General features: G+C 43.4%; 1 protein-coding gene across 2 annotated transcripts in view; it reads left to right on the top strand.

Moving 5' to 3' along the window:
• The window catches only part of fndc3ba (fibronectin type III domain containing 3Ba), an 81806-nt gene that overhangs the window by 11101 nt on the left and 50632 nt on the right, over window positions 1-20073 (top strand). Inside the window, exons 2-3 of one of the 2 annotated variants that reach the window (XM_029493288.1) lie at window positions 10538-10683; window positions 13394-13469. In XM_029493288.1, coding sequence (XP_029349148.1) covers window positions 10567-10683; window positions 13394-13469 — 193 coding nt within the window. In that variant the 5' untranslated portion in view covers window positions 10538-10566. Of the gene's footprint in view, window positions 1-10537; window positions 10684-13393; window positions 13470-20073 lie in introns of those variants that run through there. The other variant, XM_029493289.1, reaches the window with a different exon arrangement.

Here is a 20073-nt window from a genome sequence, read left to right as displayed (position 1 = left end):
GCGTGTCCTCAAGGCAGTCTGGCATATTGATGTTAATAAGGATAATGAAGATGGAGGTGTTGGCAGCACCGGCCACTAAGAAGGCAGCGGTGTTACGGACATTGATGAGGCTGATGGAAGAAATGAAGACAATGACCTCAGTTTTTCATGATGATAATTGGGGTGGGGTAGGTTTGTGTTTGTGCTGGTTTATAAACTGTTTTGTTGTCTATGTGGCCACCGGTTTGTGAAAACCAGACCTCTGACATTTGTAAATAAAAGGAGTGCTCAGAAGAAGGAAGGGAGCAAGAGTCTGGCCGTCCTGGCTGATGTAATTGGTGGAAACATCAGTGTCTCTGAGTGGGATAAACAGTATCACAAAGTCACTTTGTCTCCGTGTGTCTGACTGTTTGTGCTGCCTCTGTTTACGCTCCCACGCAAAGACCATTATTTCACTTTATTATTTTTCCCCAGTTGTGCCTGTGTCTTTTTCTCACAGACAGGAGATGAGCTGAATGTAGATTTCCTCTCTTCTCCTCTGCAGTTACGTCGCTGCTACGTGGCTACGTGGCAAGCATCAGGGCCTCTACTGTGGGTTTACTGACTGTTGGCTCCCTGCCCAACCACACACACACACACACACACACACATACACACGCACACACACATGCATGGCCAGCCCACAGCCATACAGCTGCAGAAGGGAGGGCTCGCTGGCAGATGCACACATCTGCTGGAGCTAGCTGCTCTGTGCTAAAGTGAATCTAACGGCTAACACAGATCCGACTGTCAGAGCTCAGGTCTTCATGAATGTGTCCAACTTGCCTCGCTTGACTCTTAATTTGTCGGACTCATTCAATTTTCTCTCCTATGTCTTTTTTTTTTTTTTTTTTTTTTACACACACACATTGCTGTCTCTGGTACGATAGACAGGACTAATGTTTGTTCTGGAGCGATAACACAATTAGGATTTCACACATTTCTCTCTCCACACACACACACACACACACACACACACACACACACACACACACACACACACACACACACACACACACACTCAACCTCTGGCCCCATCATATGCCCCCACCCCATCTGCTCCTGTCTCCTCTTTTCCTATCTTCCCTCCTTCCCCCCTCCTATCTCCCTTGCCCTTCTCTTTGCTGTCAATTCTGCCTTGCACCGACGAACAACAGATTAATATTGATTGGCTGCCACAAAATTGCTTTGTCTTTCACTAAACAGCAGAGCAGTGTCAGTCAGTGTGTGTTTGTGTGCGCGCATGTATGAGTGGATGTGTGTGAATGTGCTTTTATTCTTGGCACTGTTCTCTTCATTAGGTCCGCTGCTTACGATTTGATGCAGGTGATCTTCCAAAACAAACCAATTAACCTTTCTCTCTCACACACACATGCACACTGACTGGAGGTTCTCTTCCATTGCTCCTGACCTGAGTGTAAAATAGCCATTTCCTCTTCATTTTGTTCTCAAGGAAATCGGATGCCTCAGCTACCCCTCCCGTCTTCCTCACCCACCCTTTCTCAACTTTTCTCGGCCTCCTTTTCTTTCTTTGCACTCCCTTTACTGTCTCCCCACCTTTCTTTCTCTCTGACCCTGTTTTTGTGTTCAGCTGTGTGTTGAGGGTGTTGTCTTGCTCTTCTCTCTCTCTGTGTGTGTGTGTGTGTGTGTGTGTGTGTGTGTGTGTGTGTGTGTGTGTGTGTGTGTGTGTCTGTGCATACATACGCGTTTGCATTATGTAACTGAAGTCTCTTCCTGGGAATGGGCCGCTGCTTCTTTGAGCTCAGCTTTTGCTTCCTCCCGCCCACTGCCCCTGACAACAGCCTATGAGGGAGCCAACGGTTTCCCATCAGCCAGTGGGAGTAGGGGAGCTGTGTTTTGACAGGGCAGTGGAATGCGAGGGAAGGCGGGGTCTTTCCAGGAAGTGGATGGCAATTGAGTCAGATCCTGGACTCTTTGGCTGAGCTACTTATTTGGCACCCTGGAAAAGCTTGTGGAGGCTTTTTTTTTTTTTTTTCTGCAGTATTTTCACACATAGTAAATTAATGAAGGGCTTAAACTAGAAAATTCAGCATTTGGGTTCATTCAAAATCATCCAACAATTTATTTTTTTTAAATGCTCATTATGAGAACAGGAGGGAGAGACTGGGTATTTAGAAGTCACTGGGTCATCTGGTTCTGGCCTGCACTCCTAGAAAACAGGCCTGATGAGAGGATTCAAATGGATGGATGGATGGATGGATGGATGGGAGAAAGGCTTTTCCAAAGGTGCTCATTCAGTGTAGGCAAAGGGTGAGGGATGGAGGGGTGGGTGGGGGTAGAAGTGCTGAGCTGGACGTTTACCAGGCTGAGTCCTGACTTGTCTGTTCTAAGGCTGAACACAAGGATCTGCAGAATGCCTGGCATGTGGAGGAAACAGGGGAAAAAAAAAAACTATATATGGCGAGGAAGATCCGAAAAAATTAAAACAAGAGACCTATGGAGGAAACAATTCAGGAAAATTATTTCTATTCCACCTAATCCTGGATTAATTTAATACAGCACGACATCTCAAACTTCCATCACATCAGCAGCATCAAGGGGTGTTTCTGCATTTCGTAGGACTAACTGCAGATTGTTAATAGCTCCACATCTGCCGTGAGTTATGTGCAAGATGCAGGCGACGACCGCAGTGCAACCTTGGAGACTCATTTGCATTCTGTAAAAGTGGAGAAATGCTCATCTATGCAGGGAATGTGGGACGTGCCTATAACAAAACTTCGAAAACTGCACCAATTGTTGTGATAAGGGGGGTGGTGGGGGTCGTGGGCTTATGGGGAAAATTCTGTTGAGCTTATGTATCTTTTTGGAAATTCCTGGTTTGATGGTTTTGCTCAGTGACGCAACACGTTTAAAAACTGCCTGGCATACTTTATGCTTTTAGCGATGTTACCATGAAGAGAACACATTTGTGAAAGAGACTGAAACTCGAGAGTAGCATTGCAGAGAAATATAAATAGACGGCTCTGCTTGTGACTCGTGCAATCTGTAACTTTGAGGGCTAAATGACCTGATTGAAAGACTTAATAGATACTTACTTAAAGTGAAATAAAGGCCAAAAGCACCATCTGGTTGGTAGATGCTTCGGTTCACCATCAGATGTGGTTTGTTGAGGTGCTAGAGCTCATCTGTTCTGATGGGGTGGGGTGGGGGCGGTGGAAAGGTGCCCTTCAGGCCTTAGTTCAGGGAGTTTTAAAGGAGCTTGTTCATACATGGTTTGCAAGTGAAATGTGTGTGTGTGTGTGTGTGTGTGTGTGTGTGTGTGCGCGTGCTCTTTAGGTGTCCATTGCATTCCACTCCACCCGTTCCAAGTTCTTCTTTGTGGATGACATGTCATTACCGCAATTACAGGGCAAGAGGGCTGCGACCATACACGCACACACGCACACACACACATTAACACACATGCATATACAAGAAGAGGTACTGCACAAATTTATGGACTCATCTATGCAAAGCAAGTACACGCAGGAAAACTGTAGAACAAGCTGAAACCCTAAATGCCTTGTCCAGCACTGTGCAGCCATCCCTCTCTTTCACTCATACACACACTGCCTGCATATGTGTGGGAAACTGTCGGCCAATGAGGGAACATGAAGAGGGTCCATCTTTTATTAATCGCCTCTCTGTCTTTCAGGAGTGTGTGTCTACGAGTGTGTATTCATGCTACCCTCAAAGCAAGCACAAGTACAGCATTCCTCTTTGCCTTCCTCTCCACCCCCCCCACCCTCTCTTCCCTCCCCCTTCATCCTTCTCTGCATCTCCCCCCACCTCCACTCTACCTCTCTCTCCGTCTTTTGGGAAAGGTACTCACTCTCTGTGTGTTTGTGTTAGAAAGAGGGTGAGTGAGAGAAAGAACAAGAGAGGGAGCAGGTCTCCCCTAGACTGAATACCTTTTGTAAAAGGAGCTGGGTTGAATGGGAGTGGTGTTGGTGGCAGTTTCCCACCATATTTAGAAGTTAACCCCCCCCCCCCCCCCACACACACACACACACACACACACTCACCATTAGTGTGCCTGAATGTGTATTAAATGCCAGCACAGCACAGATTAAAATTGTCGGATGATAAAATGGGTTAGCTGGACTTTGTGTGTGTGTGTGTGTGTGTGTGTGTGTGGGTGTGGGTGTGCGCTGGAGTCAGATAGTCATTCAGCACTGACACCTGAGAGCATTCCTCACTGCTTCACACACCCAGGATGAGGAAAAGGAAACCTATCCCTACACTTCTCAGTCCCTTCCTCCTTCTCTCTCTGTCTCTTGTGACATTTGAATGTGCATTTTAAATGAATTACGCCAGTGATAACAGTGCAATCCATGCGTCATACAGGAAACATCAATTTGTATGAATAACCTGAGAGTACTGTCTCAGATTGATATAGTTGCCACAGAACATCACGCTATAAATGTAGTCTGATACTGATGAAAGTTCTGCCACAGAATTGCATATTAAAAAGAAAGAAAAAAAAAAAAAACACAGCCCAGATCCTGTTTAAAGTTCAGTTTCACTTTCAATTCTCCTTTCTTGACTTGTTTCTCTTTTGTTTGTTTCATAACAGGTAAAAATTCCCAGCCCTTTTACAAATACAGAAGTCAGGCATTGGCTTCCATCAGTTCAGGTCAGGCCACAAAAAAACTAACCAAAAATAAGTGTAACGCTACAGTGTAACAAATTTAGATAGACATAATGGTTTGAACACTTCATTCATTCAAGTTCTAATTGAATTGTTAATATAAACACCTCTTTCTTGGATTTCATTTATTTTGTCTGTATATGTTGGAAAAAAAAAAAAAAAAATCAAGAATTTGATGAACCAAAATGTGCAGGTTACAAAAGAGAAATTTTGGTGCATGTTTGGGCAAAATGAGAGGAACTGTTGTTGAAAGTGTGACATTTCAGTAAGGTACCCAGCAGGACTGTGTACTGGTGTTATGAATCACATCAGTAGTTTTTATATGTCAGTACGGCATGTGAAAGTGGCATTTAAGCTGGTGCATATGCAGACAGGAAAGTTTGGTGCCCCAGTATGCCAATTAAAAGTAGCATGTTGGTTGCTTTCTGTGGAAGAACAAAATCGGAACCAGCTTTAGGTCCCTGAGCTCATGAAAGTGATTTGGAGTTCCTGGAAAAGTTGGTGTGCTGGATAAAGGGGCTTAGATGTAGTCCTTCTCTCTGCTAGTGGTTATCGGTACAGTGTGTGTCTGGTTATGGTTTCACAGCTGAACTGTCACCCCGGCAGGAAACGGTGGTTGTCTTACCAGAGACCAATAGACCAGCCTTCTGACCTTTTGTTGACAGGATACAGGAGCTGTGTTTCTTTCATTTTAAATTTGAGACCTGAGCCTCTAATTAATGCAAAAAAAAAAAAAAACAACCCAACACCTAGATGGCAACAACGCTGATACCAAAAAATGGCAACTAAATACGGCACATTGGGTGAAGCACTTCGCATTTCATGCTGCTCCATCAGCAAAGATAAAATCAGGACATGTTACAGTGGTTGACATTCACAGAAAAACGCTATCTTGTCAGCTTGTGGCTCAGGCAGACGCATTCCGACTCTTCTTTGAGATTAGGTTTGTATGGCTCCCAAAGTTCAACCAGTTTTTCTGTTTGGGGTTTCCAGACTCTTATAGATTTCCATCATCTTTGCTGCCTGTCTGCTGATAATGGGGACTTTAGGGGATGGTGGGAACACAGCTGAAATCAATGCTCATCTCCTTTTCGTGATACATTCACGTCAAAGAAAGGCCTGTCATGTGAGTCGTGCATCGTCCTTGGCAAAAAAGAAAAAAGGGACTGTCCTAGAGTTTAGCTGTCTGTGAGTCAAACGCAGCAGTTATTAATAGGATTATCAGTCAGTTGATTGATACTGAATTTTATTGAAGGCTAAAAGTCAAGATAACAACAGTCCGCCATATCTAAATGTGCAGAAGGTCACAGGGCATTGCAACGTCCCAAAAGGGAAAATGCAGGGTAAGACATCAAGGCTGCTTTATTCATATCAGTTGAGATTTGCTATGATTGTAGTTGGTCCACATACTCACGTCTATGATTGGCCCTAAATGAACAGCGTATAAAGCTTTGTGAGATTTAAAAAGTTATTCCACGTTTCGCTAAGGTCTTTTTTATCTATTTATTTATTTATTTATTTATTTATTTTTTGCTATGCAATGCTAAGAGTTCTCTGCTGCTGTTAATATCCACAGAGGAAAAATACAAACCAAGTCAGACATGCTGATGCACTGATTCAACATTACGCTGCATGACAAATATCAGGATATGAGTAATTTTGATCTCTCCCAGATGTAGAAATTCAAACATCAGTGGTCAACTTGTGTGACAACGTATAGAGAATATCTCCTTAGCCTGATTTTACCGACAGCTTCTTTCACGGTTTGTGTTTTGTCCCTCTTTCTGTTACCAAGTGAGAGGAGGAAGTAGACATGCCATCAGTTTTGAAACTTTTCTATTTATGAATAATTCACACTGGTGGAAAGCCCAAGCTGGTAATGTGACATTTGAATATTACTTTGGATTTTTTTTAATTTTTTTTTTTTTTTTTTTTTTGGCTAAATAGTTAAGCTCGAATAATAAGTGAAGTTTCCAAGACCAAATTCAGTCTTTGCAAAAGTGCCAGACGCCTCGAAAGATTGGGCTTGTTTGGTGGCTGTACAAGCGTGTCTGTGTGTTTGTTTCTTTCATATGTCGGTGTTTGTGAATGATGGTAGGAAGAGAGGGGTGTGAAGGAGTTGGCTGGAAGTAACTCAGACTGTCTGTTAGGTGGTTGTGAATATCCATTATGCTTCATCAGGAAGGACAAAGTGGAGTCTTTGGGTGTGTGTGAATGCTGAATAACTGTATGAGTAATGACTGTTAGGTTATGAGGCCAGAGCTGCTGGAATATCGAGGGCTTCTGTGTGTGTGCGCGTGTGCGTACTAGTTGCATCTAGGTGTGTGTTTTTTAGTCTATGCATCTTTTATGTTAGAGAGGCAGTTTCCATGCTTACACAGGGCTTTCTGTCTAATGCCCAAGACATGTGTGCATGCGTGTACGCATGCACACACACACACACACACACACACACACACACAGACACGGAGACAGACAAGTGGGTGATTGTTTTCTGGATCCAACATAGGATTTTTCATTTTTAGCATTTTATCCCTGCTGGGAATCGACACCTTATTCCTCCCACATTCTGCTGGAGAAAGGAAACCACTGAGTGTGCGCATGCACATGCGTGCTTGTGTGTGTGTGTGTGTGCATCTGTGTGTACGCGGTGATGTCTGAACTTGTCAACAGAAGCATCCATCTGGTAACGATTCCAAAGGAAAACAAAGGTCATTATTCACCGATACATACATTCCCAGATATGTGCGTTCCATCCTCTAGGAAAACCCAAGAAAACAGCTGTAAAACTGGAAGCACATCTGCATTTACTCCAGATTTACGCTACAGTCATGGCTGAGCCTCACATGGCATATGGGCAAAAGATCAGTGAAGTAGTTAGTACGATGGTATACAAATGGATAAAATCTTCTTTAAAAAAAAAAAAAAACTTCAAGTAGCTTCTGCACTATGCAATTTCACACATCAGTGGCTCCAAATTGTAGTGGAAGGTTAAGTGTTTAAATTTAGATGATGCCAGTGCCAAGAAATTATATAACAAGACACCAGGAAGCTCAATGCGTTTGTCTTTATCTGCAGTGAGTGAGTGCACGACTGCTTTAAAAGACGTTCTGAGAAATGTATATACTATTTTTATTTTCTCCTTTTGGAATGTGTGAAGATTGATTCCACTGTCACTTTTCTGTTAAATGTGACCCAGCCAGGACAGGGTTGGCTCTTTTCTTAGCATTAGCACGGAGAAACAGCTTGCCCCACTCCATAGCAATCCAAGAAACATTCTGAGTTACCGTCTTTTCAAATTTACATTTTTCTCTTCCCTTGAAATTACTAACAAGAAAGTTAAAGTAGTTGCAGTGTAAAGTGTTGGCATTGCCATTTGGCAGATTATTCAGAATAGTGGGACATGATTCTGGAGAGAGGTTGATGTCAATTTTTATTTTTTTTATTTATTTTTTTTATGTAATTTTTCAGTGCTGTGAGCACCACAAACAAAATTCCATTGACCTTAATCCCTGTTTTGGGGCAAAGGTAGAAATGTCAGTGTCAGATATCTGGGAACTTAGCTCAGCAAAACTTAAAATTATGTATGTGGCTGGATATCGCTCGAGGCAGGTGACAATTTGAGTTTCTTCAGGGAAAGAAGGATTATTTTAAGGATAGGGTTATTGGAAGAGATGTCTTGCACTGTCCTCTTGTTTATTCGCTCTCTATCTATCATCTGCCAATCCTTCATTTACTTATCCCCACTCCCTTCCTCCCTCCTTTCTTCTCTGTCTCACCCCTCTCTTTTTCCTGGCAGAGCTCAGAGTGGTGTTACCATCTGTCTGTGATGTGCCCTGGACGAAAAAGCCGTGTGTGTGTGTGTGTGTGTGTGTGTGTGTGTGTGTGTGTGTGTGTGTGTCTTCAAGGCAAGGATGGCCAGGCTGAGCTGGGAATGGGGCTCAAATGTAGAAGGAAAGAGACTTTTAGACAAAAAACATGAAATCAGGATTTAAAGAGAGAGCCGGAAATTCATTAAAGACACTGAGATTGTGCGCTGTGCGTGTGTGTTTGTGTCAACACGATTTTGAGCCACAGCTGTGTGATCTACTAACCCCTTCAAAGACATTGTCAGCGCTAGAAGACGACCGGCTGAAAGACAAGACAGGCAACAACACACAGCTGTTTTTGGAGGAATGCTTTGTCATCGTGTGTGTTTTTGCTTGTTGTTTACGTGCTGCCTATATGTATGCATACGATGTTGATGTGTGTGTGTGTGTATTCTCTGAGGAGACAGCTGCTGACGTAACCATGGGAGCTTCAGTGGTTGGGCTGTGTGTTTATCTATGTGGTTTGTGCTATAAGCACATACACTTTGACTGTCAAAGTTCTGCTTATAGGCGCTTGATGAAAACCCTCATGAAGATCACACACACGGCAGCCACGTGTTGCTTCTCTTCTCTTTTTTTTTTTTTTTTTTTTTTTTAAAGATCCTTTGATTCTTGCTGTATAGCCAATTAGGGGAAACCATGTATGCTATTTTCCACTTAAAATGATTGGCCATGGCTTTTGTTTTTGTTTAGTTTTTTTTTTCATGGTTATTCTTTTTGGTTTTAGTTCTATTATGCAAACAAAGAAAGCATCTCCACATTTAGCTCCATGTTACTCTCCAACAAAGACAGACAATATACTTGGTGAATTGGTGAAAGAAGACCTCAAAAGAGACTATTCTGCTGGGTACCCCATGTAAAAAGCTATCGACAGGTGCAGTTATCCCTATTCAAACGGGGCCCCTATTCATCTAATATTTCTTTTTCTTTTTTTTTTTTTTTTTTGTTAATCCTCCAAACAGGATATTCACTGTAATCCCTCCTGTATTTTACAAGTCCATTGCTGAAGATGAAGAGCTTTGAATTAGCCTCTCACTCTCTGTGTTCCTCTGCTGCTTTCATCTTTTCTTCTTTCATATTGACATGATATGACTTGATATGAAAGAAGAAAGGATAACATATTAGGAAAGCACTGTCGATTTAAAGCAGTTGTTTTTTTGTTTTTTTTTTTTTTCCCCTTTGCCTTTTTCTAACCGAACCGATTGTTAGTCGTTCAGTCTCTTATTGTTCCACTCTTGTGCACTTCCACCTCCTCGCCTCTCCCTCTAAATTATTCTATTTGTCACTCCGATATATATTATATATATTAATGGATATCTGTTATGTGCACCTCTTTTATTGGAGACCTAACTTTGTTAAAATAATATAATAATAATAATAATAATAATAATAATAATACAACATAAAGCCAAAGGAAACAGACACATTTAATGAAAATTCCTCAACAATGCAAAAAGAGGTTTTCACACTCGCTTGAAGTGGGAAATTGCTTTGCTGATTAAGAGACCGCACAGTAAACACAGATAGAAACACATCAGTTGTATAATTTGGGAAATTGGCTCCTTTGCTTTCTGGCTGAGAACTGGATGGACGGTCAATGGCACTTTTTGTGTGTTTTGTTGAAAATAAAGCTGCTAACCAAGCCAGGTGTGTGGTAGCCTTTGAGCTAACTGGCTGCTGGCACCACCATATTTACAATAGAGACATAAAAAAAAAAAAAAAACATCAAAATGCATTCACCTTACAGTGCGTGCAGGTTTATTGACTAAAGAGCACGTTGCTCTTCCGCATTTACTCATTCATGTTTTCTCTTATGCTGCAGTGCAATCCTGTTAGAGTACAGGGAAGTGCCCCAAATCTATCTGCTACTTCTCAGTTCTTTCTGTGACGTTTGTGTGACCTTTGCTTGACTTGAACAATGGGTAGATGTCGTCATTTTTCTGTGTAACTAAGCAATGCTAAAGCCCCCTGTTTCTCCTCTTTCTCTGTGTTTTCCCAGGTAGGGCAGTTCAGTGAATTTCTCCATGAATGTACGTCACAATGATGATGACAGACCAGATTCCACTGGACTTGGCTCCGCCCCCCCTCCTGAACGGGGAGGTCCCTCTCATGCCTCACATGGTTAACGGTGATGCAGCGCAGCAGGTAAACGCTCACGTGCACATCTGTCATTCGCCCTCAGGTATCAGAAAGAGCCCGCGATTCTGTCCGTCCATCTTCCTCTTTCAACATAATTCCGCTGCCGCAGACGCACACAAACATCCAGTTTGAAAAAAAAAAAAAAAAAAAAAACACACATCAAACAGTCATGCAGGCACCCATCTTTGCTGTCGTTTCATCACAAGCCTAATGCGTGTCTGTCACAGGTAATGAACAGTTACCAAGCGGTTACAGCAAAGTGTTTGCAATGCAACAGGAAGCACAGATGCATACAGGCACTTAACACGTGTCTCATTCAGTTGAAGAGACGCATTTCTGAGCAGCACGTAACTGCCCGGCTGGCTTCATTGATGGATCCCAGGCCTTAGCTTGAGTTGCTCTGGAGAAAGGACTCAGCTGCCTCTCTTTGTCAGACTGATCTTATCAGATGCCGCAGAGCCAACTGGATCGCCTTCAAAGAACAAAACCCCACCCGAGCCCTGCAAAGAAACACATCGGTGCAATTAAAGGCATCGCAGTTAATTGACCTGTGTTGAATCCTGTTGTCACACACACACACACATTTGTGCTTTTGGTGCATGAGGGGAGGATGGCGATGTTTATGTATCACGGCTGGCCTGTTGCCTCACAACACTTAGGAAGCATGGTGGGAGTATTTTGGCTGCGACAAATAACAGTTAGGGAGGGTTTTGGCTGTAACGCACGGCAGTTAGGGAGCTCTTTTTTGTAACACCCTGCAGTTTAAACTGGGCTCCCAGTGTAGAATCAGGAATTTAGGACCAGTGATTATATAGATTTAACTCTGCATATGTGTGCGCGTGTCCATGTTTGTGTGTGTTTGTTTGTTTCTTGGTCTGTCTTACACTGCATTTGTTTCTTTTGCCCTCTCGGTGTGCGTTTCCATGAGGGGGCACACACGTCTGTGTTGAGTCTGAGTACATAGTTATGTGTTTGTCTGCTTTCTTATCTATCAGTCAATGGTGACGGTCTATCTGCGTCTACCTGGACACACTTGTTTGTGTGTGCGTATGTCTATGATCCTCAAATACACAAACGACACACAAAGAATGTGATTGGATCTGATCATGGAAGAGCTACATTGAAGAATATTGGTGGACATAAAGTCAAATAATCTGCGGTATTTGTCAATGATAATAAAGCTCAACAGTGAAGCTTATAGGAGATTTGATATTTTGTCCCATTTGGAGCCTTTTATTGGCTACATTGTTTCCACTTCATTATGTTATATAGCTCACATGTGCTTTGTTGTCGCTCTGTTGCCAGTGCTTTTAGGCTGACGAAGGTTGCCTTCCTCAAACATCTGTGTATGATATATTTCATTTACTTGGGCTGTGATCCCTCTTGCGATTTTCAATTTAATTCTTGTCAATTGTTCTGGCTTCGGTTACGAGTCTGCAAGTTTTTACATATTGCGCATTAAATGCCACAGGTCACATGTGGTTTACATTAACAGTGTGAACTCTAACTCTGTGCTACTGTCTGAAAAAGGTAAATAAATAAAAATAACTTCATGTTGGGGGGGTTAGTTTCAGATGCTAGCAGAAGAATTGGAGAATGCCGGCGTGCCGTTGGTGACTTGACACTTAATGACAATGAATGATGATATTATATATTTTTTTAAACAATGTTATGGGTGTGAAACATTTCAGATTTTATTGTAACATTTTGTGAGGCATTTAATGAGCGAATCAAACCGCTAGCTGAATGGATGATGACAGCTTCGACGGCCAAACAAAATATATGAAAAACATACTACATGACCATTTTTCCGCAAGCTTGGTGTTTGTTGAAACGTATACCCCACACACACACACACACACACACACACAGACAGATGTAGGGGTTTTCTCAGTCCTTAGGAAACATGGGTCACCCTGTACTATGCTGGGGTTCCCATAGCAACAGCAGCCGCTGCAGCAGACAGAGCAGGAAGTGTGTAAGTGTGTGTGTGTGTGTTGGAGGGAGAGGAGCAGGTTAGCACAGAGATGGAAGAGCATGCAGACACTACGGGAGGAACACAGGATATGAGGATTTTACGACGGCACACCTGTGGAGTGTAGACGGTGCTGCTTGTGTCTGCATGCATGTGTGCCGCGAGCGCGTGTGTGTGCAATGGAGGGTCACTTGTTTCATGTCTACAGCCACGTGTACACTCTCAACAATCTGTATGCGGAGAATATGACGGTAAGGTGCATGCATGCTCCCCTCAGGCAGGCACGTTCAGTGGAAACGCTGAACTTGGCTTGAATTTGGATTTGGTGCTCACCTACATGTGTGTTTAATAGCGATGCCTCCTGTGTGTGCTGGTTTTATTGGCGGTCTCCCAGTCAGCATGGTTCAAACACAAAGGCGTGTTGTTGAATTAGGGTGTGACAGACAGCAGCAGTGTCTCACCATTAGCTCCTCTTTTTTTTTTTTTTTTTTTTTTAAACATCTCATTATTATGTGTGACCTCTCTGTGTCCACGCTGCTCTGGGAGCTGATGCGTACTGTGTGTTATGTCACCTCTGCAAGTGTTCTGGATGCCCAGCAGGTCTGTCTGTCCTGTTGTGTAGTTGTTGCAGATTTAGGTTTATGGTCCCCCAGTTTTTACTTTTTTATGAATTTTTACCAGTTAATCTAATCTGTGCTTTCTAACAATTCCATCTCCTTCTCTCTCTCTCTATGTTCGCAGGTGATCCTGGTGCAGGTGAACCCGGGGGAGACATTTACCATCCGGGCAGAGGACGGCTCGCTGCAATGCATCCAGGGTCAGCCCCCTCTTATACGATCATATTATCATGTTCACACGTGAGCTGGTGCCTGCACTAATGCGTGTCACTGTGAGACCAAGCATTTCCCAACACGTTCATTACTTTTTTGCTGCACATACTGAGGTGTCTTTCCAATACTCGGCTTTGTAACTCTAAATGTTTCACTTTCTGCATAGCCAATTGGTTCAAACCATTTCATGTTATGTTTTGTATATTTCCAAGTACAATGGTGCATTCAAGTGCCATTGCAGAGACGGGCGAATTTATTCCTTTTAATTTACTTTATTGTCATTATCGATGGGCTTGTGGGTTTAGTTCTCCTGCAACACGGCCTGAGAATACAGAATTCAGCAGATGGCCTTGGAGCCTGTCAGAGCTTCTTGTCAGCAGCTTCTCAGATGCATTTGAAAAACAGAAGTTGTGATGACTGTCTGCAGACAATTTGAAGTTATAATGAAGTCTAAAAGGGCTCTACAACAAAACCGTTAGCAAAACTAGAATAGTCATTTATTGTTTTCTTTTAGGGAAGCAGCCAATAATGCTGCAGTAAGGATTAGGAAGAGGAAATGGGGGTGCTGGGCATCCAAGCATGTTATCTCCAAATTAAGAAATGCTGAATGAAAGCATGGTTTGATGGATTGAGCAGCCTCGCTGCATCTGAAATCGGCACATGAAAAGAAATGTAAGCATGTTACAGGATCCTAAAGACAGTAGAAGGTGTCAGCAACACCTCACCACCACACACACACACACACACACACACACACACACACGCTCTTGTGGAATTACGTCTCATTTTGATGATGTCAGCAGAGTAAGCTGTTATTCAACTTTGAAAGGGTGCCATTGTTTTCCTCTTGATCTCGTCTTGTCTGTCTGTCCCTCTCTTCTTTTCTCACTCCTTTCTTTGTGCTCTGACTGAAGGTTTTCACCGAGAGAGAACAGTTTTGACTCAGGCCCTGACTAAACCTTGTAGAAAAAGAAAAAGGGAAAAAAAAACACTTTACCACTACCCCATACTCTGTTATAACTAATTACAGCTCGCTTCCTTCTCTCCACCCGCCATGTAATTCAATTTTTTTCCCCCCTGAAATCATAGGCTGATCGCTTCAGGCAGACCTGTGGGCACAGATGATGCCAGATAGAAGCTGCACAAGATAGGATGGCCGCATGGAGGCAAAGATGTGCTGATACTGTTGACATAATTTTACAGATATGGATCAGTTAGTCATAGAAAGACGGATTTAAGTCAGATGAAGGAAGGTTTAATATGTGCAGTGATTTAATAAAGGGGCTGCTGTCTGTTTAATTGTGTGGGTGCATGCAAAATGTTGCATTCAAGGCACAATGTCTATGTGTGCACACTTTGGTGCTTTTTGCCAGACTTGACGACAGTTAATTGGGCGGGCGGCTGGGGGCTCAGGGTCATGTTTGAATGCACATATTATAAATGTGGAGGGCCACACACACGCCTAACGCTTGCTCTCGCTCTCTCTCCCCCTCTGTCTCTCTCCAGAGGAGGTCACTGGGTTTAATGAGAGGTGGAGTGTGGCAGTGTGTTTTGAAGGCGAGCTGACTCGCTCTTTAGACAGAGACTTGGTGTGATTATTGAGACCTCAGAGCGCCATGTTTGCACATTGCTTGTGTACTTGTGTGCCTGCATGTGTGTTCTTGCGCGGCGTGCTTGTGTGCAAGTGTATGTAACAGAGAGTGAGATTACAGAGACCTCAGGGCACAACCAAGGAACCAGCTTTTATATAAAGTAACCTCTGTTTAGCTGCTGCACTGCGGTGCATGCATGCAATCACACACACACACACACACACACACAGGCACCGATGCTCTGCCAAGGCAGAACCAGCCTGGAGACGTCGACTCCGCAGCCAAAAGAGATTCTTTCATATGAACCCTCAGCCTTCGCCTCCTCCCTCTTTTCCTCCTCTCATCTTCTCCTCCTCCTCCTGCCTCCTCCTTCTTTCCCTTCCTCCTCATTCGTCTGCCTCCACCTTAAAGCCAACCTGGAGCAGAAAAGGGCCTATTGTATTTGTTGGATTGATGTTAAGTGCTGCTCATTAGCCACACCACCGCTAAATGCTACTGGCTGAGTTAGGTTCTTTTATTTGGACTGAAAGTTTACATACGATTTTATGATGCTCAACAGATTCCATAACCTCAGGGCCTCAAAAAAAAAAAAAAAAAAAAAAAATCCTTCTTAACCAGCGCTGTGCAGATTCAAATAATTAATGCTGTCTCACCAATAGAGAACAGTTTTAGGATATTTTCAGACGTCCTGACTCATTTAATGGCATATGATATGATATAAGCCTTGACACACACTCTCATATTTGCTGCTCTTCTGGTTGTTTCTTTGTGCCAGTTTTGTAGCAGTGAATCAGCATAGCTACGTGTGTGTGTCTGGTTGTCGACATGTTTCTCTGCCCTGCTTGAACAGACTGACCTCTTGGTGCTCTGAGGCTCAGCTTCACCTAACCCCCTCCTCTCACCACCATCCACCCCCTGCCCCCACACTCCCAAACTATCTCTCCCCGTCTCATCATGTTGCCCTCATGTATACCCCCCCCCCCTCGCCTTTTCTCGCTCTCTCTCTCTCCCTCCCCCTGCTAAGACCATTCCCCTGAGCTTTTCCCACACTCACATCAAAGGACAAGACTCTAGAGGGTGTGTTAGAGCACCCTGCTCTGGAATGCAAGTGTGTTAATGTGTCCATGTGTGTTTGTGTCTATGTGTGTTTTACAAGGCCGTGTTGGTTTACTGTGTTGTTTGCCCTTTGTTGGACATTTATGAGGGATGATGAGGCCAGGGGGTGAAGGGCAGGAAGCTGTGGCCCTGCCAGGGGAGGATGTGACATCATAGGGCTTGGGTGGCAGCAGCTACAAGCCTCCTACTGTGTTCACTCTCAAAGTTGGTTGAGATAAACAGCAGTTGATTATTCAGTTGATCGAGGCTGTGCTGGAGGTCCTAACATCTGTTTTCAGAAAGCAAAACAAGTCAAGTGTTTCAAACGCAGCTTAAGAGGCCAGTGAAGCATCTTGAATAAGTGCCAACGCGAAAAAAAATCCCTCGATTCGGAGACACTACAAAGATATGATGATAGGTAGCAGTGGAGATCATTGAGTTTCAACTCTTCTGTCAGGAATTTGCAGGAAATGCATGTTGATCAATTTGAAAGACAGAACCAAAACCATATAGTGTCACTTTCACATGTATTCGTTTCTCTTCTTTAACATACGTGCTTGCTGGTGACATTAGAGGAAATCTTGCTTTTTATTGAAATCGAATTGGCTACAAATGTGCAGTAATCAAGCCAAATACGTAACCGGCTTATCCAATTTCAACGAAAACTAAAGCAAAATTGCCCCTACTGGCCATTTCGTGCTGGATATTTAGCCTAATTAGAAAAATCTGAATATTCAGCTATTGAATTGCTATGCCAGCGCGACATAATTCTTTCTCCAAGCACGGAGCTGCACGTTGATGGTTTTACTGCTGCATTTTTATTAAGGCATCACAGGAAAAGCAGTGTTCTGACTTGCAGTCTGGTTGGCCAAGGTTATTTATTTTTTTTTGGGCTAAAGTGAATATTGTCAGTGTGACCTCAGTGATGCGCCCTGTGCTCCAGCCCTGTGTGTGTGTGTGTGTGTGTGTGTGTGCGCGCGCGGGTGTGTGTACATGTCAGTCTGCTTGTGTGAGAACTGGAAAGAGCAGAGTGTGAATCATTTTTGCCCATTTCGTGTGTGTGTGTGTTCTCTATCGGCAGATGTGTTGCTGTTTGTTTGTGCGCGCTCTTCGTTATCGCCTTTAGTGTCGTTCTCTGTCTCCATGCTCCTGAGATCGATCAGGCCTGTTGTCATGAAGGAGTAGCTACACCACAGTACTTTATGTGGCAGTCTTTCTGCCAGACAGAGACTTCTCATTGGAAACCTGTTAGAAACTAGACACTATTTCAGGACAATACCTCAGTTTTGCCAAATTACTGGCATGAATAAAAAATATGGATATTATGGAGTATTTTTATTGATTTATTAAGTAATCATAGTTTTTATAAAATCATTCAAATGTCATTTCTATCTCTTCTTAGGGTTAGAGCCAAGGAGACATTCAGGGGAATTAGGATGCATGTGTGTTTTTCTTCCCCCTCTCTTTCTGCATTCATCTCTCCATCAGTCTGTCTTCGTCTCACTCCGTTTGTCTCGGTGTCTCCCTCCATCTGTGTTCGTCTCAGTTGGGTGGACGATCGCTCATATCCCTCTTGCAGGTTTCAGGCTAGGAGCACACCCAGGTTCTCATATACCAATCCTCACCACCGGTGTGTGTACCTTTTTTTTTTTTTTTTAAACTCTCTGGGCCCTTTGATGTAACTGGAAATAGCTGGTTGAGAGAAATATGGTGGAAAGTCTCGAAGCATGTGTTTACACCAAGCCAGATGGCTCTAAACAAGCTGGGGGAGAAAACACAAATACTCTTCTTTCAGAGAGGCTTAATTTAGAGAAGTGTGTCGGATGGTCCCTTCGCTCCTTGTAACCAGAGGGAGTTGTTTAGGAGGTTTTTCCCAAATGTGCCTTGACATCTGAATCCCACCCGTGTGACAATCACAGTGAAATGAAAATTGCTGTGCAACTAGTAGGAGGTTGCTTGATGTCTGTATTCCTGCTGACCCGTCAGTACAAAGGATTTACAGTGCGTCTGTATTTAAATGACCTGTGCGACATTTACGACGCTTTATGTGTAATTATCCCTTGTTTTTGTGAAATTAAATGAAAGCTGATATCTACCCATCATGTCGAATGTGTATAAAAAAGGAAGCATATGCTGAGTCTTTGTATGCATGTGTGTCCTCCTTTATGTGCGTGTAAATGGGTGTGACTAGACAAATTAAGGAGTGTGCTGTTTCTATTATGGCAGATGTTTCTAGCCCCAGGTATCATGAATCCCTTAACCAATTTAGCGTGCATTGCATATTCATGCAGCGCTTGAAACATTTGCAATTTATATGGCCTTTTCAGGCACGATGAAGCTCACCTTTTACCCGGGGTGTTTTCAGCGCCAGCTTCTATTGTTACAGTCACGTGAAAACAATGCACAACCAAAGCGACAAACCATGAGAAAGAGAAACAGACCTGTGTCAATTTCTTTGACAGCTTTTCTTCAGATGGCTCAGCGGACCTTTACGCAGTGTACAGATTCTATCGGCCCACCTAATGACATTTAGGAAATGTCGGAGACGTGGTTTCCACCAGACAGCCGGGTGGGTTTTCAAAACTCTGTACACGGCTCTCATCATGGTAATGATGATGCAAATGATCAAGTGAATTTAAGATTGTTTAGAGTGTTTTTTTTTTTTTTTGTTTTGTTTTTTTTTGGAAAACAAAATTGAATCAGTTACAGGATGGTGTGGATAATAAAAAGGAAACCGGATGAGATGGTGCAAAAATATCAGTATTTAATTTTCTCGGTATATTTCCCTTTACTGGTGCAATGCTGTTGAAGATTTCATTGCATGCACCCCAAGTTTAAACCTCAACATGCTGCTGCAGCCAGTCTAAAGGCTCAGACAGTCTCAGTCTTGTGTTCTGGAGAGCAAATTTGCAGCTGTAGAACTTTTTCTCCCCTCTGTGTTTGAAATTGCTTCACGTTGACAACCGCTGAGTCTGTATGTATGGAACATGGTTCATATTGTGCTGGAAAAATGGGTTATGGAGTGGGTGGAGCGACGCATGGCAAAGAGTGTGTGTGTGTGTGTGTGTGTGTGTGTGTGTGTGTGTAGCTTGGCAGCCAAACATTGGAAGACCTTTCTGCCACGGCTTTACATACATTTTGAACAAACTTTTAAAACTTTGTGTGCGTACGTGTCCGAAGTTTGTGTTGCGTCCCGCTGGATTTGGGGAAATTGGTCGCTATGGGAACGGACTCTCACTCCAGGTGGTTTGTAGAGGAATGTGGTCCCTCTGGGCAGAGATCTTGTGTGCGTGTTTGTGTTTCTATGTGGCATACCTGGCGTTTTCTATTTCCAGTATTTTCCACTTGAATGTTCTTTGTGAGAAACAAAGGGACGGAGAGGATTGGTTTGGTTCATTTGACACAAGGTAGTTAAGAGGTTGACTTTTTGTGTGTGTGTGTGCGTGAGTGTGAGTGAGGGGGTTGATTTGTCGTTGAATGCCCTGCCCAGCGCTCACTTACAAACCCAATGCCCTCACTCAATAGGGCATGAGCAGGCACACGGAGGAAGGGAAGGAAGAAGTAATGCAGTGGAAATGTAATGGTAGAATGAAGGAAAGTAAATAAAAGGTAGAGAGGCAGAAAGATCGAGAGAATCAGACGCTGCATGTCTGGTCGTGTCTGCTGCTGTGCATTCCGGGCGAGGCCACTTCCTCCATGCGATGACCCCAGCTACCCCTGTGCTGCCGACTTGGTCTGGCCGACCAGCTCCGGGGGAAGGCTGCATTTGCTGTCGGGACTGGCCCACTTAGGGCAACATGGGGGTGGGAGTTTTTTTTTTTTTTTTGTGTGTGTGTGTTTTGTGTGAGAGGTGGGTGAAAAGAGTGGGCAAAAAACTCTGGAGAATACTGCGTCTGTCTTCGTA

Source organism: Echeneis naucrates, chromosome 22, assembly GCF_900963305.1.
Source record: "Echeneis naucrates chromosome 22, fEcheNa1.1, whole genome shotgun sequence".
Lineage (NCBI taxonomy): Eukaryota > Metazoa > Chordata > Actinopteri > Carangiformes > Echeneidae > Echeneis > Echeneis naucrates.
This window is presented reverse-complemented; position numbering and strand designations above follow the sequence as displayed.